At 45.1% G+C, this 27,418-nt stretch overlaps 1 protein-coding gene across 1 annotated transcript in view; it reads right to left on the reverse strand.

Moving 5' to 3' along the window:
* CNTN5 (contactin 5) overlaps positions 1–27,418 on the reverse strand; it is a 1,198,205-nt gene that overhangs the window by 62,315 nt on the left and 1,108,472 nt on the right. The window contains exon 19 of the mRNA XM_083170083.1: positions 17,261–17,410. Within this exon, the coding sequence (XP_083026209.1) occupies positions 17,261–17,410 (150 nt within the window). The remainder of the gene's footprint in view (positions 1–17,260; positions 17,411–27,418) is intronic.

The raw sequence follows: 27,418 nt of genomic DNA on the forward strand, positions 1-27,418 counted from the left end.
TCTGTCGACTCCGGGGTTGACTACTCCCTGCTGCGCATATAGTGACTACACCATCTACGTCCTATACTTCCAGCAAGTACCCTGGGGCTCTCCCTCACCTGTCAACACCACGGTTGACACTACAAGTCGACACCTCCTGCAGTTCTCAGATTGCACAGCTACCTGTATCTCTTCAGTGCGATATCCCTAGCGGGCCTGTGTCCAGAGGACCAGGGCAGGGGGCCGCGACCTGCCTGTCAGACGCAGCGAAGTCCAAAGTTCCTTGCGGGACTCCCTGGTGAATACCGCTGGCAGGTTAGACTCCGCGCCCCTGTTCCTGGTCTCCGTCAACACTCTGGTTCACTGTGCTCTGCACCCCAGTGCATGTCCATACTTAAAGCACCAGCGTTCTGCTATCCAGCGCCCTCCACTGGCCCACCACGGTCACAACCGGGAACACAGAAAGCCCCAGTGCTGACAGTTTGTTCAAGGCCGATGGACTCGGTTCAAGACCCCAGTGTGGGACCAGCGGTCATCCAAAATGTTACCGCTCGGATAGAGACTCAAGAGGTCACTCAGCAGCGTGTGATAAAGTTCCTCCAAGAAGTATCCAATCGATTGGACACATTGCAGCAATCATTGCCGACTCCTGTGTCAACTGTTCAGGGGAACATTTCACAGCCTGCTTTTTCTTCTCGTCTTCAGCTACCAGTCCCTAACAAATATGATGGCGATCCAAAAAATTGCAGAGGGTTTATTAACCAGTGCCAGATCCAGTTCGAACTCTTGCCGCACAATTTCCCCACCGCCAGAATTAAGATCGCATACATTGTTTCATTGCTCACTGGCGCCGCCCTCAACTGGGTATCACCTCTGTGGGAGAGATCTGACCCTCTATTGTCAGATTACGACAAGTTCATTCAGACTTTTCGCCGTATATTCGATACACCAGGGCGTTCTATTTCAGCATCCACAGATATACTACGGGTCAAACAAGGATCCCGGTCCATGGGACAATATGTGATCCAGTTCCAGACTCTGGCATCTGAATTGAAGTGGAATAATGAAGCCCTGACAGCTGCGTTTTGGTTGGGAGTGTCTGATTGCATTAAAGACGAATTGGCAACCCGCGATCTTCCTGAATCCTTGGAAGACTTAGTTTCATTGTGTGTTAAGATTGATCTCCGCCTCAGAGAAAGAGGTCAGGAGAGACAAAAGAAGTTAATTCCCAAGTTTACTCCCCGAGTACGTTCGGAGTCCCCAGTGCGTGAAGAACCAATGCAAATAGGTAGATCACGCTTAACTCCCGAGGAACGTTCCCGTCGGCAGCGCAATAAACTGTGTCTCTACTGTGCTGCTCCCAGTCACTTCATCAATGAGTGCCCCGAGCGGTCGGGAAACTCCAAAGCCTAACCTGTAACGGAGGAGTCAGGTTAGGTCGTGTCTCAAAGTCTCCTCCCTGTACCGACTTTGTCCTTCCAGTCTCCCTGGAGACCCCTGCTGGACCCAGATCAAGCTCCGCCCTGGTCGACTCCGGGTCAGCTGGTAATTTCATATCTCAACACCTTGTCACCAAGTTGCAAGTCCCAGTGGTGTCGTTACACCCTCATCTCTCTGTCACCGCAGTGGACGGCAGCAAGATTCCTGGCGGTGATGTTCATTTCCGTACCAAGCCTGTCCACCTGAAAGTGGGTACCCTGCATCAGGAACTGATTGAATTCCTTGTCATTCCCAAGGCGTCCTATGACATAGTGCTGGGCCTTCCGTGGTTGAAGCTTCACAACCCCAGCATCAATTGGTCGCTCCTGCAATTGGAACAATGGAGTCCCCATTGTCACCAGTACTGTATCAGTCCTGTCTTACCCATGCGCTCTGCCAATGCTACGTCCCTTCCCGGCCTGCCGGAGGTCTACAAAGACTTTAAGGATGTCTTCTGTGAACAGTCTGCCGACACACTGCCGCCCCACCGCAAGTGGGACTGTGCCATTGATCTTCTCCCAGGGAAGACCCCTCCTAAGGGGCGAACTTATCCGTTGTCGTTTCCTGAGACTCAAGCTATGTCTGCTTACATTCAGGAGAATTTACAAAAAGGATTCATCCGTCCTTCAAAGTCTCCTGCTGGCGCAGGCTTCTTCTTCATGAAGAAAAAAGATGGTGGTCTCCGGCCATGTATTGACTACAGGGGCTTGAATACCATCACAGTAAAAAACAGCTATCCCCTCCCGCTCATCACTGAGTTATTCGATCGGGTAAAGGGCGCCACAGTCTTTACCAAATTAGACCTCCGTGGAGCGTACAATCTGATACGAATCCGAGAAGGGGATGAGTGGAAGACGGCGTTTAATACAAGAGATGGCCACTACGAGTATTTAGTGATGCCCTTCGGTCTCTGCAATGCCCCAGCGGTCTTTCAACAATTCGTGAATGAGATCTTCCGAGACATGTTGTATGTGTGTCTAGTGGTCTACGGCCAACATCCCAGGCCACCCAGTTTTGAGAACCTGCCAGTAACCGAAGTTCCAGCAGCCAATGCAGCCCTGAAACATTTTTCACAGATTTGGAGAGAAGTACATTCCAACCTGAAAAAAGCCTCTGTTCGTTATAAATTCTTCGCGGATCGTAAGAGACGTTCAATTCCTGAGATGCATCCTGGCGACAGAGTGTGGCTCTCCACAAAAAATCTTCGATTAAAGGTACCATCCATGAAATTTGCGCCCAGATTCATCGGCCCATACGTTATCCAGCAAAGACTCAATTCTGTGGCCTACAAATTAAAGTTGCCCAAGTCCCTACGTATTCCCAATTCCTTTCACGTCTCCCTGCTGCGTCCCCTGGTTGTAAACCGGTTCCAAACATCTTCTCCAGTGTTACCCAAGGTCCGGACTAGACGAGGAGTGGAGTTTGAAGTGGATAAAATCGTAGACTCCCGTCATAGATACGGACGCCTCCAGTATCTCATTGACTGGAAGGGATATGGTCCTGAGGAGAGGAGTTGGACCAATGCGGAAGATGTTCACGCCCCTCGATTGAGGGAGAAATTCCACAGGGAGAATCCTTCCAAGCCCAAAGGGTGTTCGGTGCCCACCCTAAAAGGAGGGGGTACTGTCACAAACCGCAGCAGATCTTACCATCTGAGACATCGGTCGTTACCTTCCCGATGGTCTGTGTTGCGTGGGAGGTCCGTTGCATGCCTGGCATTAGGTGTATGGGCGCCGCCATGACACCTGTGGTCAGCTGACTGCACTGACCAATTCCTCTAACCAGCAGCCTGACTCCTGAACCACACACCTGTGTCAGAATCAAGGTGTGTGCACTCATTCCCAGTCTTGATTAGTGCTGCGGCTTGCAGCCAATCATCAGCAGGCAAGGGGGATATAGTTCAGGCCTGAGGCCTGACTTCCTTGCCTTGAACAATTGCTTACCTGTTCCTCGTGTCAGAGAAGTTCCAAGGCTCCGAGATCTCCAGGCTCCCCTGTGTCTCTTTTCTCCAGTGTGCATCTGCAATACTTACCTGGTTCTCACCATCTCCAGAAGACTCCTGTGATTCCATCCCTGCAGTTGAGTAGCCGGTGTTCATTACAAACATCGTTTGGCTTTTCAGCATTCAGTGACTTTTCCACCTGGTCCTGTAAACTGCCGACAGGCTCTGTCGACTCCGGGGTTGACTACTCCCTGCTGCGCATATAGTGACTACACCATCTACGTCCTATACTTCCAGCAAGTACCCTGGGGCTCTCCCTCACCTGTCAACACCACGGTTGACACTACAAGTCGACACCTCCTGCAGTTCTCAGATTGCACAGCTACCTGTATCTCTTCAGTGCGATATCCCTAGCGGGCCTGTGTCCAGAGGACCAGGGCAGGGGGCCGCGACCTGCCTGTCAGACGCAGCGAAGTCCAAAGTTCCTTGCGGGACTCCCTGGTGAATACCGCTGGCAGGTTAGACTCCGCGCCCCTGTTCCTGGTCTCCGTCAACACTCTGGTTCACTGTGCTCTGCACCCCAGTGCATGTCCATACTTAAAGCACCAGCGTTCTGCTATCCAGCGCCCTCCACTGGCCCACCACGGTCACAACCGGGAACACAGAAAGCCCCAGTGCTGACACTTCTTGTCGCAGCGCCGAGTAAAGTCTTGACTTACTCAGTGCTACGATGGCTGTTGGGAGAAAGAGGATGCTGATGATGTCAGTGGCCTTACCTCAAATCGGCCGGGGGAACGCCTGCGTTTTCCATGACACTCGATGAAAACATTGTGTTCCCACCCTCAGATGCCCACAGGTGTCAATCACTCTGCAGGCAGCCTACGATGGCTTGCCATTGCAGGCTCATGTCGCTAGAGTTGCCGAGAGGTCTGCCAGGCCCCGGTAAAAATTTTGGGGCGTGGGCCTAATTGCGGGACATGTGGCCACCTCCGGAGATTTGGCCACTCCCCCAAAATGTTTAGGGGGGTCAAAAACACTTTAAAGTCGAGGGGGGAGTGTTACTGTGCCCCCCTCAGCAGCAGCACACACCTACAGCATGTGCTGTAGGTGTGTGCTGCCCAGGAGGTATGAAGGGGGGGGTAGGATGGACCAGGGCCCCCGCTGGGCCCCTCCAGCAAGCCTGGGCCTGGGTAATTAGTACCCGCTCCACCCCTCTCGGTGGCCCTGTCTGTTGCACAAACTGCTCAGTCATGCGCACAGTGTACCGTGTGCATGCATGGTAATTCTATAATTGTAGCGGCTACGAATTGGCAGGCCTGAGTTCTAATCAGAATCAGGCCCATAGGGCATACACACTAGACATTATTTTGATTTTGTTGTTTCAACCATTTGGAATTGGCAGTATCATTAAAAATATTGCCTAGTTTAAGAAGCAGCATTACAGAAGCGTCTAGGAACAAAAAAGGGGAGTGTTGCTTGTAGCAACCAATCAGTATTACATTTTTTAAAATGCTATAATTTGATTAGTTGTTATCTCCCCTTTTGCTTTTTACTTTTACTAAATTTACCTCTTATGCTGGAATTCAATTACTTGTGGTAAGTTACCATGTATGAAAACGCAAGGTAGCCTCCAGCCTGTTAACGTCTATGGCCATTTAATTGTGCGCCCCCCTTTTTCAACCAACAGCCTTGTGAACGTCCTTAAAGTAGCGTGTTAACACCGTTTTACAGGCATTGGCTCACAGAATCTGTGAAAAGTTATCACATTTGTGAGTCATTAGGATGGCAGCAACCACTAACCCGCTAGCTGTCGGGGATTGAGTGAGACAGGTGGGGAAAAAAATCCAGATAACTTCTGGTTTCAGGGCTAATTAGAAAGCCCTGGGGAACCAATTACCCTGCTGTAATTTACCACAGCTAAATAAATATCAATTAAGTATAATGAACATCAACAAGTTATCTCCCACTTAATTCAAATGAAACTTGCATATGTTAAAGGAAGAAGAATATTATGATGATGCTGAAGATGATGAAGAAGCTGATGAAGAAGAAGAAAATGATGATTAAGAAGAAGATGAAGAAAATCGCCCGGAGCAGAGCAGTGATGGGCAGCGACGGGAGGGGAGGGAAGAGGAGGTGATGGGTGCCCAGACAGGTGATGCGCCAGTGGTGCACAGCTGAAGGCACCACTGGAGCACACCTTGATATTAGTGGTACGCCCGGAAATTTTCTGGGACAGCCCACTGCGGCAGCGCAGCTGAGCCTGGAAAATTTCCGGGCATACCACTCAAGTGGTAAAAGTACCAATAACACTTCTGCAGCCTACTGTAATTATAAATGCTAAGGGAATGTATTCTATTCGTGCTCTTAGCACACTTAACAATATATTTACAATTGCTCACAATTGTATATTGCTTCAATTAACGTTCAGTTTCCCTACACCAGGGGTGGGAACCCCCGTAGCCGGTCTGAGTGGCCCGGCCACCGGCTTTGCCGGGAGTCAAGTATAGGGGAAATTTTTACGAGAGGTCGGTAGTTCTCGTGAGATTCCTCTTAATCAATAGCAGCCGAAGACTGTCAGTCCTATTCAGCAGCATCCGCCGGAGCGTGGGATGGCTACAGCAGGACAATTTGTAAGAGAAATTTTTACATATGGCCCCTGAAGGATTTTTTCCCCCATACACATGGCCCTTGGCACAAAAAAGGTTCCCCACCCCTGCCCTACACAAAGGGGTAAATTTACTAGGATGTGAGTTAAAGATGGGATGTTGGGATGTGGAAATGCCTTGGGTGACTATCACAGTCGCTGAGGCGTTCGCAAACATTGGAGCGGGCAGTGGACTGATGGGGTGCTGGCGCATGTGGATGCCCAGCATTTCCCGGGAGTGCCCACAAAAAATGGTGGGTGTCCAAATGCGAATGCAGTCAGGTCGAAGCCTGCATGGGGCAAACTACGTCATCGCCCGCCCTGTTATCAGACACCAGCGAAGCAAAATAAAAGACATTCCAGACTGACTTTTATTTAAGGACCAAATCAAATGTATTTTTTGCCCATCAAATTATTTTATAGCCATACACTCGCATGCGAATGGATTTGTGAGCGTACACACCCATTCGCATAGTGTTCGTTCACCCAGCAGGTGGCGTTAGCCCGCTTGCTAAGCAGCGAAAGACGGCTGCTAAGCAAACCAGTGTGATTTTTGAGATGCATCTGAACTCAGTTTTCTGCAAGCATTCAATACTGTGTAGCCAGCAAATCTGCCTACACAACCATGACATGACCTTGGGACATGTATCTTGAGTGTGCGCAAGTGAGACACCAATCTGCTACCCTGTCAGTTGCAAGGAAATATGCAGCTAAAATGCATAGTTGCTCAGACCTGTGGATGCTCAGCTACCACCATATACGCAATGTGAAAAATCACAACATCAGCCACCAAAACGGACTCCCGTGCAACTCTAAATCAGCCTCTTAGTATGCTGCATTACTTCCCTGTTTGCACTGGTGGGACAAATGCAGTGCTGTGAAATAAGTTTGCAATTACAACATAGCAGCGACATTTGAATAGTGTTCAGCTCAAGAAACACATTAAATCATTCAATCCATTTATGAAGCTACAATGAAAGGGACAAAAATAATAAAACAATGTTGTATTCAATGTTTGATTTTGACTGTTCAGAAGCATTTCGACAGTCGGAATACATGTGGATTGTCGAAATCCATGTGTATTTGGTCAAAAATGACAATCGGCAGACATATTTGAGCATGCGGTTTCGACTTTTTTAGAAAGTCGAATCTGACAGGCTTCAATGCGGATGGTAAAGTCTTGTGCTGATAATTCTGATGGTCGGAAAAATCACCATACATTGAATACCCTCTTAAAGACAATTTCAAAGTGCAACATTATTATTTTATACACTAATAGCTTGGGGTATAGAGGGTTACCGTCCTTCAGCACTACAACTACTTGGGACCAAAAGTCCCCTCTGTTTCGAGCCCCAAAGTGATCACATCTCATTCAATGACAATGGTTTGGTCATTAGTCACAGATCTGATATACAGGGATAGTAGTAGTAGCAGTAGTACGTTTATTTATAAGGCGCCGCAAAGTGTCCGCAGCACCGTACATAGCAAACAAAAAAACAAATGACAAGGTAACGTACAGGGTGTGTTGAAAAATACAGTATAAATAGGGGTATAGCTGGTAGAAATAAAATCAGCATCAGTTCAGAAGTAGGTGTCAAAATTGTCGAGGAGACTGAAGATGAAGTAGAGGAAGGGAAGAACAGGACAGGAGCACAGGTGAGGTAAAGAGGTAGGGTGAGTACGTGAGGCAGGAGGACCTTACTCATAAGAGTTAACATACTAAAAATAGGTGGGTGGACGAACGAAAAACAACAGGATAAGTAGGAACGGAGGGGAACGGAGGCAGGATAGGAGGATCAAAAGAGGTTAGGAGGAGGGATAGGCTAGTCGAAAAAAGTGGGTTTTGAGGGAGCGCTTGAAGGAGGTAAGGGAATCAGAAAGCCTGATGGGTGGCGGGAGGTTGTTCCAGTGCAGGGGGGCAGCGCGAGAGAAGTCTTGGACACGGGAGTGGGAGGAGGTGATTAGGTGAGAGGTCAGTCAGCGGTCAGCGATGGAGCGAAGAGGACGGGAGGGAGTGTGGTTAGAGATCAGTGAAGAGAGGTAAGGAGCGGTGGAGGAGGAGAGAGAGCCTTGTAGGTGGTGGTGAGGAGTTTAAAGAGAACTCGGAAAGGAATGGGGAGCCAGTGAAGAGATAGACAGAGGGGGGAGGCGGAGGTAGAGCGGCGGGAGAGGAAGATGAGCCTAGCAGCAGCGTTAAGAATGGTTTGGAGAGGTGCGAGGCGGGTGAGAGGTAGCCCAGAGAGAAGGATGTTGCAGTAGTCAAGGGATAGATGTATTAATACTTTTTTCGTTCCCAGGCAAGCTTCTCCATGTTATCGTGGTGAAGCGGGTCCAGACATCGGCTGCATGTATCATTACAACGGTATCCATTATGGGAGTACTTTATCTTTGGAGAATTTAGTTGGGAGTTTAACAATCAGTTAGCTTTATGTATAGGAATATACTATAATATTACTAACTCAAAAGAGAGCGCCACACATCTGAATTGTAATATCAAATACATATAAAAATTTTATTATATAGAAGAGAAGAAAAACAATAAAATTACATAAAAAATCATAAAACACAATATCGCAATAAAATTAAGCCTCAATAGGATGCAATAAAGGCAAAAGCCAATAATAACTTTTGTTAGTATTCTGGTATAACCCAACTCTGGATGATATTTCTGCACAAATATATACTATTTGATATGTAAACAAAGTCAATTGGTATCAGCCCTTTTAACTCCAAAGAGTTAAATTGATTTAGGATGGTTTTTAGTTGAAGGATAAGTATCCAATACAATGGAGTATTCCTTATTTTGTGAAAAGGGCTTGTAGGAGATGTTCTGCACCAATGGAAATAATAATAGGAACAGTACCTCTTGTAATGTACACAGCAATTTGTGTGATCTCCGCCGCGGACCTCTGTGTGGGTTCGCTTCTACCCACCCGGCTCCAGCTGATGACAGCGAGCCTTTGATGTTTGTAGTACGGCGGGGAGCAACCTCACTGACCTGTGTTGTTTATGCAGGTTCTCCGTGTCCAGCTTCTCAATTAAGCAGATTTCTACGGCCGGCTGTGTGCTGCTTGTAAAAAAGGAGGTGCTTTCGTTCCTTTAGCTTGCAATCTCCCGGGGTATAAGGGAATCTCTGCAGATAGTAGTTGGGTTAATGAATGTCCAGATATCGGATCCTTGACGCGTTTCTCCGCAAATTACACACGGCGGTTTCTTCAGAAGGAGCATGGTGATGATTTTTTATTTAATTTTATTGTTTTTCTTCTCTTCTATATAATAATTTTTTTTATATGTATTTGATATTACAATTCAGATGTGTGGCGCTCTCTTTTGAGTTAGTAATATTATAGTATATTCCTTTACATAAAGCTAACTGATTGTTAAACTCCCAACTAAATTCTCCATTTTCAAGTGGCAATCTCCAGAATTGCCTTTGGGAGCAGCCATAATATTCTTTACATAGAAACCAACACAAATTGGTATAGAGACTAATTAGCGGAGCATAAGTAGTGTCATTGCGCCCGATTGTTGTTCTTATAGTTTTACTATCTTATGCTTGTACTTTATCTTTACCTGACGGGCAAGGGCGTAATTACCATAGGTGCAAGTGGTGCAGCTGCTATGGGTCCCAGAGCTGAAGGGGCCCATCTTTACTGTCCAAGTAATATGTTTTACATACATTTGTCTCCATCAGTTGCTAAATAGGGGGCCCTTATAAACCTTTGCTATGGGGCCTACGAATATCTAGTTACGCCTCTGCTGACGGGGATACGCTACTTCCCATATAGGATGTCTGCTGTGTCTCCAGCCATGTAATGCTTCGCACCACTTGCTGGTCTTCAGCATCTAGATTAAAATAGGGCATGCACTGAGTAATGTTTGCATGGGATTCTGGGAAATGAATGGCGCTGTATACCCGGCGCATGCGCTGTTCTAATCTGAAGTTGCCGAAGACCAGCAAGTGGCGCAAAGCATTAGATGGCTGGAGACCTGCAGCGCCAGAAAAAGTTGACAAAATATGCCAGGGTCGGATAAGGAACGAAACAAGAAAGCGTTGAATGATACATTAGGTAAGACAGACAGCCTGCTTAAAACATAGCACCGCCGATGAGACAGGAGACCCGTAGCATCACTAGTTAAACACCCGCATCACGGCATTCATATATCAGGGGAAGCTCTATCCCCTGACATAAACGTGCAGAGATAGCGCATATAACCCTAATCGCCGTGTAGTACATCTACCCCACAGTGAATAATTCAATTATGTGGAACCCAACGAGTTCTGTAGCTTCATTTATTTCCACCACTTATGGTCTTTAAGCTTGGTCCACTATGATGCGCCAACTGAAACAAATGAGATTCCTTTACAGGAAATCCTTTGATGCATTTTAAATTAAAGATCCATCAAAACCTTCACAGCTGATTGGATCAGCCCCCATAGTTTACAATTAGTCTGCACAATAGGATTCAGGTTTGACAAAACAGAACTTCTTGCTTTTCCTTTGTCCAAAAATGTATCATACAATTAAGGGTCACCTTTATTTTAGAATCTACAGTATGGGGGATATTGATCAAATTTGGTGATAAACTGGACGGAGATAAAGTATGATCCAGCCAGCTTCTAACTGTCATTTTACAGGCTATGGGGAGTTTGTATTATGACTTGAAAAAATAATAATGTCTAGAGAGATAAAGTACCTGCCAATCAGCTCATGAAACATGCTGTGTTTGGTAGTTTATCTCTTTACATTTTATCTCTCTCCAAGCTTCGATAAATTACCCCTTATGCATTATGCATACACTTCAAAATGTAGCAGAAAAACGAAACTTGGCTGAATCAGTAAAAAACATTCTCAGCTCTTCTTAAAAAGGTATATCAATAGTTTACAACTCTCTGGTAAATACATTGAACTGTTAGTGGATTGAAGATATATATTTCCGTCTAAACTAAGCATAAGCTGTGCTCAGAAAAAAAAAGAATTTTTTTTTAAATCTTACACACAGATCAAACAAAATTCTGAACTAATACCAAGATTCTCGATGGAAAAATATTTGTATTCATTACAGACAAAAAATATACATTGAAAGAGCTCGAAGCTGTTTTTAGAATCTCCACATCTGCAAAACATATGGTTTAATGCACAATATCTGGAGTAAAAAAAACTCCAGTTAAAAAACAATATTCATAATTTAAAAATCATATTTTTCTTCCTATTCAGAAACAACCAAAGTGATTTTTTTTACGGCCAATGCAGCTGGCAAAATTATGGAAGTGATCTTATAGCCCCCAGATTTACTGCCAATGTTTCTGAATATAGTGTTGTAGCCGCATCTGTGGATTTGGATATAAAAACTAATTTCAACCTAATATTTAAAGACAAATTGATTTTTAAAATCAAATTTGGATTTGACCCATCATTCTTACTATGAGTTTGCAGACTCTAAAAAGTATGCTCTTCCATATAATAACCCACAATTCAAAGTAGAAATCTAATCAAGCAAATTAATTGCATATATTTATAGCACTGGCCGGTATGGACATTTATATTCCTTTCGGCTGACTAATTAAAAGCAAAATTTGACTTTTCAGGGAGACCAAAACAAACAAACCAAAAAAATTAAATTTGGGGCCGATGAATGTTTTTGTGCAAAACAGATTTGTTAAACTAATTAATTTGTCATTTTTTTTCACAACTATAATCTAATTTTATAATTCATTTCTACATTTTGTAATACTTTCACTCAACTGTGTAAGTGAAGCAATGCTGTGTGCAATGATGGCCTTTATTTTTATAACTTGTCTCCTTTAACATTGATTTTAAAGCTTTGTGTCTTTGTGTAATCACCACCTGCCAATCTGCACCCACATGGCAGAACACCTTTAAAAGTCAATCATTATTATCACCATTTATTTATAAACTGCCAGCATGTTCTCCAGTGCCGCTGCAGTTGGGGGAGTCATAATCACCAAGGTGGTGGAGATAAAGGATTGTTATGGGTGCATATGTCAGGATCATGAATGAGGCAGGTTCCTCTGCGAGCAGAGGCTTGTAAAATAAAAAAATCACAGATGTAATACTTATTTTTTATTGCCTGCATCCCATGGTCCTTTATGAATATTCATGAATATTATAATATCAGCTATTGGCATCTGTCTAAATGTGTTTGCTGTATTTGCACATTTATTGCACCACAACTGTTGATGGCTTCTCAATGATTAACGTGTAGTTTCCAACAATTATTTCCCTGTACTGTAATTACCAAGTACTCCATGAGATCATTGTGTCAGGCTATCAAAATGTAAGATGTTAAGGTTCTGTTTATTATGTCATAGTATTTATTGTTTTACCATTGGTTCTTAAAAGATTCCTTTTGAAAGTTGGCCCAGGTGGTACTTGGCAGAAGTGCCGGTCAAGAGGGAGTGCCAATTTTTTTTACCCTGGGGTGGGGGACATGTTGATGCCATGGATTGCCCTTGACAATTCATCCCAGGCTTGCTGTTTGGTCCAAATTCCTACCACTTGAGTCCCTCATGAAACCTCCATGTTTTTTTGGAGCAGAAGTGATTGATTATGATGTTGTAACACAACTGAGGAAGTCCTCCTCTTTGCAATGGGTTCCCAAACCACTACATACAGTATATTGGGTCATTCAGGCCTGATCGTAAAGCTGTGAATTTGCAGCTCAGGTGGTAATTTGTAGACTGCACTTGCGTACAGCTAGCATGCGTGATAAAATCCAGCGTCTTCTTATCGCGGGTTGCATGCAAGTTTATTGCCTGGGAGTCAGCATTTAAAGGTGGTAACTGGCTGTTTTTTGGGAGTCTCAGGGAAAACATAGGCATGCCCAGGTGTTGGAAATGAAGTCATGTGACATCAGCTCCTTTCCTGATTTGACTGTTTCTATCGCACCTGCCGACTAAGTCCTGAGCTACGCACAGACTGCACACAGTGAAAAAGTGGTGAGATGTTGAGAATCCTGCAAATGGATTTGCAGCTAATCACGGAGTATACCTGATTGCAGGGCTCTACAATTTAGAAGAGTTGCAATCAGGTCTGAATAACCCCCATAATACTGTTGTTAAATTGGTTGGCACTGCAGAGCCTTCACAAGCTGACACGATACCAGGTAACATAAAAATAGCAATAGCTTGTCTACTGCTGCTCCAACCCTGCTAGCCAATCTGGAGAAGGCTTGCAGTCATCACACAATGGCAAATGTAAAAGGATGTGGCATCATCGCCTTCGACTTGAGCCTAGTTCCCCGACCACCTCCAAAACCCAGGTGTATTACGTAAAACTGTAACTCAGTGGTGCCCACCAGATCTTGTTGCCCTAGGGAACCTTATAAAGCAACCTAATGGTAGAGCCATTCCTGATGGAGATGATAGTAGATAGATCTGAAAGCCACTGCACAATCTAGATTTGCAGAAAAAATAGCTAATTTCTGTTTGTGGGAATTTGGGTGACACCCTTTTGGGCCACCCTCTTTTTATGTTGCCTGATGCTCTCTCCTTTTGGGGAGGGCTGAAGAATCTGTTCCTGTGAGGGAAGTTTTTCTCAACTCCGGGGATAACTAGAGCCATAAGACTGAAGATCCGTGTCCTCTAAAGGGCCTTTTGGTTCCATGGATTGGGGTCTCCAGGAGCTTGTTTTTTACCCTCAAGGGTCATCTAGCTCTCAGAAATGGGGAGGGACATGGATCATCTTCTTTTGGAAAGGGTTCATTCAGATGCACTTTAAGAGAGGAGGAGGCCCGTGTGCAGCCTCCTCCATTCGAACATTCTAGTTAGACTCCTAAAGATAGTCGACAGATTCTAGATTGGCAATTACAAAAGTAAGACGCAAGTGTTAGATCGACGGGAGTGTGATCGACAGTTACTACTGTAGGTCAACACAATTTTTTCACTTTTTTGTGTCTATGTCAAGATACATCCACGTGGACACCAAATAAGTGTACCACGTCCCCCCGCATGGCTGCCTATGCTCACATGCTTCAAGCAGGGTGCGCCAGCCACTTGGATGGTAAAGTATAAAACAAGTCGGTCCAAAGCAAAAAAAAACATATAAAAAAAACTCACGTTGAAAAACTCACGGTTTGAATCATGCACCCCAGGCATCAATAAGAAAAAAAAACTGCAATCTATACACGATATGGACATTTATGAGGTTATATATTGTATTTGTTTGCCACCTAAAACTACGTTTTCAGTATGCGGTGGTTAAAACACTTTGCAGGAGATGCATCAAGGTTTGGGGCCAGATGTATCAAGCTTCAAAAAGTGATCAAATGGAGAGTGATAAACAACCAGCCAATCAGATCCTAAATGTCCTGTTACTGCCTGAGTTTGAAAAATGACAGGTAGGAGCTGATTGGCTGGTTGATTATAACTTTTTTAAGCTTTATACATTTGGCCCTGGGAGAGAGATAAAGTGGAGATAGACAAAGTACCAGCGAACCAGCTTCTATCTGCCATTTTTTTAAGCACAACTCACCATATTCAGGCAGCCGGGAACTGATTGGCGGGTACTTTATCTCTCTCTAAGGCATGGGTTACAGTGTGTGTGTGTGTGTGTGTGTTGGGATCTATACACCCATTCTGGGCAGATTTAGATTTGTTGTTCACCAAAGCCTCACATCCTATTTTCCTCATTGTTATATGTTCTGCTCCAAAGCAACAACAAGGATAAGAAGTAGAAGCGGATCTTGGCTATGAGCATCACAGTGTGCAGCACACAGAACAGCGCTGACCTTACTGCCTGCGACACATTGTGTTGTTGCTTTCCCTTCTATTCACCGCGGACGCTGTTTTTCCGAAGGGCACTAGAACTTACATAAAAGAAGACGTTAGGGGGGTAAAAAAGAAAAAATGACAGAGGGGCTGCTGCTTTATTAAATTTTTAGTGGCAGGAATTCTTGTCCTGTAGTTATGGTGATATTGACCCAGGGAAATGCAATCAGATTCCTAGTAAAGAAAAAACATTTGGCAATTATGTATGTGCCTGAGAAGGGGAGAATAAATTGCATATTGACTTTGGTAATAGCAATTAAGATTCCTCCCTGGATCCCTTCCTCTGCATCCATTTCACCAGAGTATGTTAATGTTATATGCTGCTTTATGTGCTTCCATATGGTTATTGCTATAATCTCTTACTTGCAGGAGAGGTTAGTGCCCAGAGGACGAAGCGAGAGAGTAATCACCCATAACAACGAGTCATAACACACAAGATGCAAAAGGCCCTTTGCCGAGGTAAAAACATCTAATGACATAGGATGTGCTACACAATATATATACTGTACTGTATATAACAATCCCTACAATGGTTCTGCTTTCATACAGGTAGAACACCTCTATGTCGGACGCCGGATCTGATAAGATAAAATGGACAATGGCCTTCCAAGCTGCTATCCGCGTATATTTCTCGTTTAATAGCAGTTATATTCTCTGTCATTTCACAGACACCAGCATCAAAGATAACGGGAGGATGGACCAGCTAATTTTACACGGCACTCACTTTCAGAAGCAAAGGAAAAAACTGGGGTGCCTCTTATAGTAGTCTATTAAGGACAGCCAAAAATACATGAGAGAATACAAAAATAATTGTATCGGAGAGCATTCACCAACTATCGGGGCAGATTTATTAAGCCTTAACAAGAGATAAACTTGAGGGTGATAAAGAGAGATAAACATCCAGCCAATCACCTGCTAACTGCCATGTTACAGGCTGTGTTTGAAAAAAGTCAGTAAGGAGCTGATTGGCTGGACGTTTATATCTCTTTATCACCCTTGCATTTATCTCTTGTTAAGGCTTAATACATCTGCCCCATAATGTGATAAGGTTCTTTAATCCAATCCATAAATAGTACAAGTCAACATTTCGACCCTCTTGGGGTCTTTTTTCGAGACAGGCATACTGATCAATGCAGCCTATCCCTCTTATATACCCACAGTGATTAGGTTAGATCAGGGGTCATGAAACTTTTTTACTTTTTACCCCAAATTATATTTAGATACACCAACGTTAACCCCCTTGATTTGAAAGGAAGGGAATTAAATAATTGTAATACACACTGTACCCCCAGAAAATAGATGATATATCCTGCTAGTATGGTACACAGCCGAGCAGCCATTGGTGATGATGATGATGATAACCACGTATGGCTGTGTATGGTACAAGATTTGTACCATCGGAACAATTCAATTGTTGCTGCAATCAGATGTCCATTAGTATTTAATACACCCAAAACTAAAGGGTCTAGCTGCACAGAGGCAAAACTCATCTAAAGTTCTTGTTTATTTGGGTGGTTAAGGTGCGCAAATTACAGCCTTTAAAAAATATTTATTTCACCTCCGGAGGTTGTGATAAAAAAAATGTGTTTGCTGTAACTAACTGGCGTCTGATCCGAGAAACAAATGAATTGCTGAGATAGATGACCTTTAGCTTGGACGCCCACAAAAACAACTGAATCCCCCCCCATGAGGGGCAGAAACTGTGAGTTAGGTGTCGTTTTTCTTGGAGTAAGGGGAGGAAAAGGGCATGATGGGGGAGGGCCCTGCTCGTGAGAGCTAAAGGAATACTGGACGGGATGCAGCAAAAATGCAGTTATTAGATGCAGGGCTGCCAAGAGAAATCCTGGGCCCCGGTACATCAACTTCCAGGGGCCCCCATGGGGGTGACACGGCATGTTAAGGGCGTGTTTAGCACATGAGAAGAACCCACTCCCAGGAGCATTTTTTTTTTCAAAAAGTGTGTCTTTGTGTCCCCTGGCCCGGGCCCCCCTGATAGGCCCGGGCCCAGGTAAAATGTACCCTCCCCCCTCCCTCTCGGCGGCCCTGATTAGATGTTTGCCCTTGTTCCACATATGCACCGAACTCCTAAATGCAATACATTACGGGGCTTGGATGCGGTGGGCACATCCATCTTTAGATGGCGATGCCCTACAAAAGCCTACAGGCTTCTATCGCACCTTCCAGCTCAGAGAGATCCAATCGGAATCTTCCCAGCATCCCTCTTGGCACGTACATCACTCAACGCATGTGCAGATAGGATGCCGGGTCACAAGCCCGGAAGTTGTATCATCGCAAATGATAGCTCTTACCAAAATCTTGGTGCACCTTAAGGATACAGTATTTGACATTTTACAACGTAACGTGCCACTGGCTGTGGTCTGTTAAATTCACGCACTTAAATGAGAAGAGTAGAACTTATTACCTGCTTCACTAGTCCTGATGACTCGGGACGGTATGCTGGGGTCCCCGGTTCCGATGCTATTAGTGGCTACGACTCGGAATTCATATTCCACCCAAGGATTGAGGTCGAGGACCATGGCAGACTCCATATCTCCACTAATAGTGTCGGGAACTGTTGAGACACAGAAGACATCACAATCACAGAGGACAGAAGTGTTTGCATGTTCTGCGAGCACCGGTGAATAATCGGCCTGTCATTGGTATCTGCAGCTCCCATTCATTTCCTCCTCACAGTATCATTATTCTGAGCATAGGATTCTTTACTGCCGGAATCTGTTTGCAATTTACTTTCCACACCATGTAGTTAGTACATGACCTTCCGTAAATGCCAGGGGAGGAAAACATCTCCTACACTGTAAACAAGTTATTGATAATTTGATCATCTTGAATAAGTAGGTTTAACACAACTGACATAACATATTGGTCAGCAGAACGGAGACAAATACTTCCAATCGCCTGTATTGCAATGACAGGGATAATACTTCGCCTCAGTGTCCCTACTGATAGTGGAAATTAAATCTGGAGACTGCATTTAAAGAAGCAGGAACTGATATGATATATCTAGTCTGTCCAGGCCCTTTAAATGGGGGCTTTGCCCCAAAACCACAAAGGCCCATATGTTTGGGGGCAAAACTCGAGACTCTTGGTAGGTATGCCAAAGTACAGTACGGTGCAAATATAAAAATGGAGCAAGTTTCATTCATCCCGACATTCATGTATTCTGGTCTTGGCGTGCTATTGGCCAAGATTGGGACGCGCGAGCGCGTGAGACAAACGCACCTTCCCCGTCTTGAATGGTGCGCCTGGACAAGAAGATACGGCGCGCTGTCGGGACGAATGAAACTAGCCTCTGTATGTAACAATGAAATTAGCACAATGAGGAAACTTTGAGCACAGAATTGTCAATTGCAGAACGTGAAATAGAATTAGCTCAGATTTTCAATAGACAGCTCATTACATTAAAATAAAAACATATGGGGCGGAATGTAATGCTGCCCGAATTTGGTAAAATTAGGGTATCCTGCCACAACTTTTTTTTTTTAAAGGGCATATCACTTAAAAGGCACAGAATTGCATTGTAAGTGATTGCCCCTTAAAAAAAATGTCCGCCCATCGTGTGCACTGATTAATAGTGCAATATATTGTTAGAATAACAAACGCAAACTAATCCTAACTTGTACTAAAATATGCAATTAGCAACGTCGGTGCTTATATGTTAGTTGGGCGCCCAATTAGGATACGGACGGTAACGTAGGAAAATCGCATTGCATCGCATGCGATGCGATTTTTTCATGTAATTTTTTTTTTACACCACAATATCGCAAAGCATTGCACCTCCCACAAAACCGCATGCGATTTTATCGGGTGTGCAATGCCATTACATGAGGTATACAATAATATGATTGTATGTCCTAAAAATGGCTTTTACGCACCCTCCCACTATCCACCCCACCCCGAAGTGTGGCGAGCGCAGCGAGCCCCGCGAGTGGCGGTGGAACACGTCCTCCGACCTTTTCATACCCCCACTATCCACGTCGGCATGAAATTGATTTTATATAGTGTGGTGAGCGCAGCGAGCCACCGAGCCCGAAACGTCCGCTCGCCAGGCTTCGGGCACTATATAAAATCAACTCCACGCCGACGTGGATAGTGGGGTAATGAAAATGTCGGAGGATGTGTTACGCCGCCGCTCGCTATGCTTCAGGGTGGCGTGGATAGTGGGGGTTGCATTAAACCTATTTTTGGGACATACAATGATATTATTGTATACCTAATGTCATGGCATCGCACACCCTATTTTGCGGCAGATGCGATGCCCTGGGGCAGAGAGAGCAGTGAATAAATAACATAGGAAAATCGCATCGCATCGCATTGCACAACGCATGGCCCATGCGATGCAATGCGATTTCCCTACGCAGAATAGCCCACTAAGCAAATTGCTTAGTGGGCACCCAACTAACATATAAGTACCGCAACGTCACACTGACCAACTTTGTCAGGTCCCCAGTCGGGACTCACGCACGGCCAGCAATATCATTGAAATAAGAGCAATTTTCTCCATAGAATACACGTATCGATTTACTTTTGATTTGATTTGCTTTTGATTTCCCCTATTCCACCCCCTTTCGATTTGGTCTTTGCTTTCACATTCGATTTCACATTCGATCTGCACTTTTGCATTCGATATCAATTTCGAATTTGATTTACATTCAAGGTACAGTGTACACATTCGATCTACTGGATCAAATTTGATATTTCCTTGCCTGCACAGTCTATTTTTCTTTTCGATATAGAGAAAAACGGGAGCGCGCATCAAATCGAATGGAGATCGAAAGCATCTTAAATACCATTTGATTTCGATTCGATTTTGCTTCTATATGTAAAATCAAATTGAAAACCTGGCAAAATCGAAGCATGGGTTGACCCCATTAGTGAAAGCAGAACAGTAAAGATGGCTACACACTCGTTGTACTAACATATGCGAATAGCATCGCAATGCAGTGTCGGAGGCCTCGGCGATACCTGTGATGTTTCCGTCACCTCGCTGGGCTCTCCTCACTCCCCCCCCCCACAGCCGGAAGCCTAAGCAGGCTGTCCCTGTCACCTACTCCTCCCCCCTGCAGCCGCAAGAATCTCCGACTGCCTTGCTAGGGGGAGGAGAAGTTTACCTTCCGTGTCCTGGCTTCCTGGAGGAAGGTAAGCCAGGTTGAGGGGGGGGGTCGGCATCTTTGTCGGAGGCAGCGGGGTGCTAACTTCTATAGGGTTTCACCACCCAAAGGTGGCAATATCCTGGACGGTGAAAATGCGACAGCAATCAAATCTGCCTATATCTGCATGTTCATTGGGGGTCACGTGACGTAACTGAACAATATCATTCATTGTGTATGCCCTATATCGTCCGGGAGCACCGCCTATTGCATAGTGTGTATCCAGCCTTACTCAGATGTGTGATGGGCCAGCCCCCATTCACGTTGTGGATCCAATGCTGCATCATCAGATGCCGCCAGCAGATACGTGGGGGCTGGCAGTGGGAGTTATATTTCAAAAGACGCCACTGGCATCATTTGCATATTCCCGCACAGCTGGTGCATACAAAATCCAACATTTGTAGCCACCTGAATCAGGCCCAGGGCTGGTGTGTCTGGCTGCATAGATCATGCAATGGATTAAATTACAGGAGATGGGAGTTCTATTGAAGATGGGATGTCTCCCAAAGAAACCAGATTCTACTTATCTATTTAGGTGGAACAACTACGCATTTATTGTCTAACACACAATGCGTCCTCAGATACAGACATTGGGGGTGATTCAGAGCTGTATACTGAGATCCAAATTCGGTCCCCCCCGGCCAATCAGGGCCGTTTCTAGAGACGGACAAGCCGTGCAGCAGCCCGGGGCGCCGCACGGCTTGTCCACCTCTGTTAACAGCCGCCCAGCAGCTCCCCCCAGCGCCGCTGCTTCCCTTTCTCTCCCTCTCCCCAGCGGCCAGTTGATTTCCCAGGGAAGGGGAGCGCATCGCGCGTCTCTCCTTCCCCTCGCTCACTGGGCTGTCAGCCAATCAGAGGCCACCAGCCAATCAGGAGCCAGCCCACAAGGTATGAATGGCTAACAGCTTCAGGTACACAGTGAAGGGGATGCCTGCCCCTCCCCAGCACCGGCACCCAGGGCCACAGTGAGTTGTTCTGCTTCTGGCACTGTGGGGGCATATCTGTGGCACTGTGGGGGCATATCTGTGGCACTGTGGGGGCATATCTGTGGCACTGTGGGGGCATATCTGGCACTGTGGGGGCCATATGTTTGGCACTGTGGGGGCATATATGTGGCACTATGGGGGCATATCTGTGGCACTGTGGGGGCATATCTGGCACTGTGGGGGCATATGTTTGGCACTGTGGGGGCCATATGTTTGGCACTGTGGGGGCATATGTTTGGCACTGTGGGGGCATATATGTGGCACTGTGGGGGCATATATGTGGCACTGTGGGGGCATATCTGCCACTGTGGGGGCATATATGTATGGCACTGTGGGGGCATATCTGGCACTGTGGGGGCATATATGTATGGCACTGTGGGGGCATATTAGTAAACGGCATCAGTTGTACGGAAGCGGCGCGTGGGACATAATGTGTAATAGGCATTATGTTGTGGGGAGTATTGTGTAATTGCCATCACAGTGTGGGGTCTAATGGGCATCATTGTGTTGGACATAATGTGTAATTGTCATCACGGTGTGCAACATAATGTGTAATTGTCATCATGGTGTGCGGCGTAATATGTAATTGTCATCACAGTGTGCGGCGTAATGTGTCTGTCATCACAGTGTGCGGCGTAATGTGTAATTGTCATCACGGATAAATAGTGTATAATGGCCTTGATCTGTGAGGCGTACTAAGTCACTGTGTGGGCCTTTATATTTTAATGTCACTATGTGGCCTTCAGCCCGCTAACTTAAGTACGGGAGGACAATGACAATTCCTGCGGTAACCAATGTCTGGACAGGTTGCGAAAGTAAGATGTAAGGTAATTGTTTTCCTGCTAGACCATGCCCTTATATTAAGCCACACCCCCTTTTAAAATAAACCATGCCCCCTATTTCACCGCGCGCGCAATTTCTGCTATATATTTGGGGAGGGATGCATTTTTATTTCTTTGCCCTGCGGCCAATGGTGGGGGTTTTGCATTGGTGACCATGAACATGTGCAAACCTCTGAAGCAAACACTTTTAGTGAGGTTAACACTTGCCGGGGCAATTGCTCAATGATGGGCAGACAGGGTGCTGGCAGGGGGCAATTGATGGTAGTGTTCCCGCTAGGCTGTTTTAGCAGGGCGCTGCGCCCTGCCCGATTTTTAAAGTGCAAAATGCACCCTGCCCCTCTGGCAGCGCCCCGCTAAAACAGCCTGCCTCCTACTCTTATGGTGATGCCGGGGAAGCCCGGCGCCACAGTATATAGCGGTGCCCGGCGCTTCCCCAGCAGTGCAGAGCCTTCGGGGCAGCCCGGGCCTGCCCCCTTCAGTGACGACGGCGGCCGTGCCTGCTCATTTTATCGACAGCAGCCGCCAGGCCCGCCCCTTTCCGAAACGGTGCGGCCCGAGCACGCCCCTTTTGTGACGTCGGCAGCCCGGGACCGCCCAGAACAGTGACGTGAGCGGGCCCGGTCTGCCCCCTTGACGCTGCCCCCGTGCAGCGGTGCCCTGCCTGCCCCTGTTCCTAGAAGGAACACTAGATGGGGTCCACCCCCGCACACACACACACAATTTTGTGCAGCAGGGACCCAAGCAGCAACGTCCAGGCAGCAGCGTCCATACAGCAACGGCTTAGAGCTTGTAGCGCTATTTGCCGTGTGGGAAGTGCTGCTGATTTTGAAAAGGCTCTGTCCAGACACGATCGGTTGAGAGAATTCAGCCAATCAGCGTCCGGCCACTCTATTCAAAATCAGCAGCATTTACCGCCTCGCCACCCGGCAATTACCGCTACAAGCTTCCAGCTACCGCTGACCAGACCCCACTGCCCGCCACCTGCCACTGCAGCAGCTCCCCGGGGCAGTGCTGTCTTTCCCATTGGGGTGGGCCCCTGGGAAACTGGCCATTAAGTCCAATGGGAAAAAAGACACTACTTGCATGGTAGCATGGGGATTTGCTCGGAAGGTGGGGGGGGGGGGGGGCATGCGTTCGGTAGGGCGTTGTTTAACTGCACATTAGGCAGCAAATATACGCTGCCAAGCCTTCTGGTCTAAATCGGTTCCCATTTGCGGGTGACACTGAATCAGCCCTATAATGTTAACTCAGATAATGTGGCTTTAATGCGCAAGTGGCAGGTCTGACTTACATTGATTGGTAGTTGTGTTGATTTCAGCCGTAAAACTGTATTCCTTTCAAGCCTTCCAAAAAGTATGCGCCTACGAGTTACAATTGCATCCACAAAACAAACACTTCCAACCTCTAAAATATGCCTTTAATATGAAAACCTGTAAACAGCTGACTGAAGCTTAGCGGGGAGTGAGGTGCTTTTAATACTTTTTGTTTTATACAAAATGTTATTACATTTCAGACAGATTATATTACTTTCGGCAATAAAAGTGAGGGAGCACCGCAGTCATTTTCCTGTTTTGTTATTTATAAAAAGGCTTTTGGGTTCCGTGAACCTAACATTATTCCCTTTCTTTAAGAGCCTGGTGGCTGCAGGCAGTTGGGCTTGTGATCCAATTTTGAAAGTGTTGATACATAGGCAATTTACTGCTTCAGGTAGCTATAAAAGTATTCTTGAGTCCGAGAACTTTACCCTTCACTGTAAACATTGTGCAGCCAGCATAGCAACAGATATTTCACAGCCTTGGAAAAAATATGTATTGCAATTTGCTTACTTACACAAAAATATAATACGTGTACTCTAGAAGCCAAAGTCACCTCTCGGATCACACCGGGATGTGCTTTGATTTTGACTCTCATTTTTATTTTGGGTGCATTTAAGTTTAGTAAATGTGAAAAGACTGATGTGTATAATACATTCCTCCAGTTACAGTACCTGTCGTTTCCAATTTCTTATAAAAATAGTTTCATTACGTTCGCTCTTCGTTAGGTAACAGTGACTATAAATAATTAAAGATTTGCAAGACTTGGCGTTAATTAAAAAAAAAGTGCAGCAAGCATGAATTAGGATTAAAGGCTGCAGAAAGCAATTTTTGCATACATTTCTGTACTTTGAGAGATTGTTGATGTAGTCAAAAAATGAATGAACAATTATGATGTTGATATCACAATGTCGAAAGGTAACATTGCCAGGGTGTCAAAATCAGGGCTAGGGTGCGTACACACGGATAGATGTGGCAAACGATCCAATCTCGTTAATGATTTCCTCAGAACTCCTGGACAAACGATTTAGTGTGAATTAGTGAATGACTGTACAAACGATTGCACGTGAACGATCGAACTTTAACGATGGTGGAGGGCAGCGGGAGCCTACACATGTAACGATTGTTACACATCGCTAATGATTGGTCAATGATCTTTCTGCATGCAGGAAAGATCATCGACCTCTACCAATGACCGGCGGGTACGCGCATCGTCTTCTATATCGTTCATGCACACAGAATGATTAGAGTGATTAGTCGTTTCAATCAGTCAGGAATGCCCAGATCTTTTGCCAAATCTATCCGTGTGTACGTACCGTTAGGCTAAAGGGGGAAGTTAGGGTTAGCTTGTGGTGGGAGCTTAAGGTTAGGTACTAAGTCAAAGTTTAGGGTTCGGTGTAGGGATTAATGTTAAAGATATTCACAAAATACTGGAATGCCAGAGGATCAGAAGTCATGGCCAGAAGTGATGATCACATGACCACCGAAACCCAGAAGATGGTGGTACAGCCTCCAGACGGTATGTTGCTGATAACCACCAGGGATCATCCTTTGACAATCTAACATGTTGACATTTCATCGCTGTCTAAAGCTGGCCATACATCAGAAAGTTCGATCTTAAGATCGATTGCACTCATGATTGTGTACAATTTCCCTTGAAATCCCCAGCAGTCCTTGGTGGTTTTTGGACACACAATCTACACACAATCCATCATACAATCAGTCATACAATCCATCTGCTGCATGATTTTGTACACAAGATGTGCACACAATCTGCATACAATCCATCATACAATCAGTCATACAATCCATCTTATGATTGATTGTATGATTGTGTACACAAGATGTGCACACAATCTGCATACAATCCATCTTACAATCAATTGAGATTGTATGATTGGGTACAATATCTTTCTGATGTATGGCCAGCTTAAATTATGATTGTCGAAGGAACATTTACGAAACGTGTTAAGCGTGATTCCGCTGTTATCTTGGACTTGTGATTCCCTGAAAGTGCTTTGTGGCGGCGGTGAATCCCGGACTGAGCCCCCCATGCTTCTGGACCAAGGGACCCAGGCTGGAGGACGACCCATACATCTATTGCCTGCTGCTTGCCTGGGACCATATGGTTCATGCTTTTAAACCAGTCACTATATTGTAAGTGTATTGTCTACATTAAAACCCCTTGAAACCGAGTGATCTGCACTATGGGGGTTATTTTGGTTCACTCTTTCTGACAAGTTCCTTCTTAGATGGACAAAACCATGCACACTGCAGGTGGGTCAGATGTAACGTGTGCAGAGAGAATTAGATTTGGGTGGGGTTTTACTTCAAAGTGAGATCTATGTTGCAGTGTCAAAATAAAGCAGTCATTATTTACCCTGCACAGAAAAAAAATAACTGACCCAAATCTAATTCTCTCTGCACATTTTACATCTGCCCCCCTGCAGTGCACATGGTTTTGTCCATCAAAGAAGGATTTTGTCAGAAAGAGTGAACTAGAATAAGGCCCTATGTTGTTTTCTATTCTGTCTCCCCTGTATGTTGAATAGGGGAGAATTGGAAAGGATTGGATCAATCTGGATCATCCATATGTATCATTTTATACAACCAATCTGTGACATCTGATGAACATGGTCATCAAAATTATGACCATAGTGTTTTTTTTTTTTTGCTGAAATGATGAATGTCAAGATATCATAGCCAGCCCTTAATAAATACTGACATTTCAGGGAAATCAGCCAATGACCATCTGCTTTGACAAACCAGCGTTTAGCAAATATACCCTATGGAATGATGAGGTTATTTCTTAAACCCTTCAGGGGATAATTGCTAAATAACACCATTTTGCAACGTTCAATAAAATCTCTTTTAACAGCTATAATACTGTAGATTAAACTTTGTTACAATTTAAAAAGAAGCTCCAGCTGAGACATCGTACCCCATAAGATACTGCCCTGGTTCCTACCCAGCCTTGTGCAAAGAAAAGTAACTGCAAACAGGGATAGACAGAGCTTCTGCCTAGAGATAAGAAGATCTGTCTCTGACGTGGCTTTTAACGTAGGTAAAAGTAACTAACACCATCTGATTATGTTCACTGGTGGCTTCAGAGGTGGGGCTGCAGCACATTCTAAAATTGAAACAGTGGAGCCACACCAACTGCAAGTGAGTCCCAGCTGGCAATATTTGGCAGTGTTTGGAGTGGCAGTTGGTGTGGTTCCCCTATTTGAATTTGGACTGCAGCCCATCCTGTGGAACCACCACTGGTCTCTAAATAATCTTGAAATACTGTAGATTCCCAATGATATAACATAAATTGGGGCATCATGGATGGTGTAATGGTTAGCATTACTGCCTCACAGCACTGAGGTGGTCACTGGTTCGATTCCCACCATGGCCCTAACTGTGCGGAGTTTGTACATTCTCCCCGTACTTGCGTGGGTTCCCTCCGGGTACTCCGGTTTCCTCACACAATCCAAAAATATACTGGTAGGGTAATTGGCTCAGAACAAATTAACCCTAGAATTGCTGTGTGTGCATGTACATGTGGTAGGGAATATAGATTGTAAGCTCCACTGGGACAGGGACTGATGTAAATGTTTAACTATACTCTGTAAAGCGCTGCAGAATATGTGTGCGCTATATACTGTACTGTAAGAAACTGTTAGTAAATAATAAATGCATACTAAATTATCAATCAATATGGCCACTAAGCCTTAGATTTTCTGCACAAACAAACTAAGTGTGGTCAAAACACAAGAGATGAGATGAAAAAGGGTGCCTTACCGTGACACAATGCAGAACCGCTTTTCTCTAGACAAAATGGCCACCTTCAAGTTAATACACAATGCAGTGCCACTATTCTCAAGACAAAATGGCCACCTTAAACTTAATACCTGTCATTTAACTTTGCAAAACTATTTTTATGAGCTTGGCGTAACATCTGGTATTGATTTCCTAAACAAACTGTCAAGGGGAATCATTTTAATAGATCCTACTCGTACAGTAAGCCATCGTGCTCCTATTTCAAAGTTTTCTATTAATATGACCTGACCTACATATACTAGATAGATCAAGTTTTCCATGCCCCTCATCTTAAATGATGAAAGGAGAAATCCATGAAGGCTTTGGATAGATGTCATTGTTAAACATGCACCGACCTATTAAATCCAACCGGCTCCTATATAATAAAGTGTGACGGCAAATTAGATATAGTCTAAGGCTTTGTGTCTCCACAGTACAGCTGAGGGTTCCGTAAGCAGTTTAATTTG

The sequence above is a fragment of the Crinia signifera genome, chromosome 2 (assembly GCF_055691185.1).
Source record: "Crinia signifera chromosome 2, ASM5569118v1, whole genome shotgun sequence".
Lineage (NCBI taxonomy): Eukaryota > Metazoa > Chordata > Amphibia > Anura > Myobatrachidae > Crinia > Crinia signifera.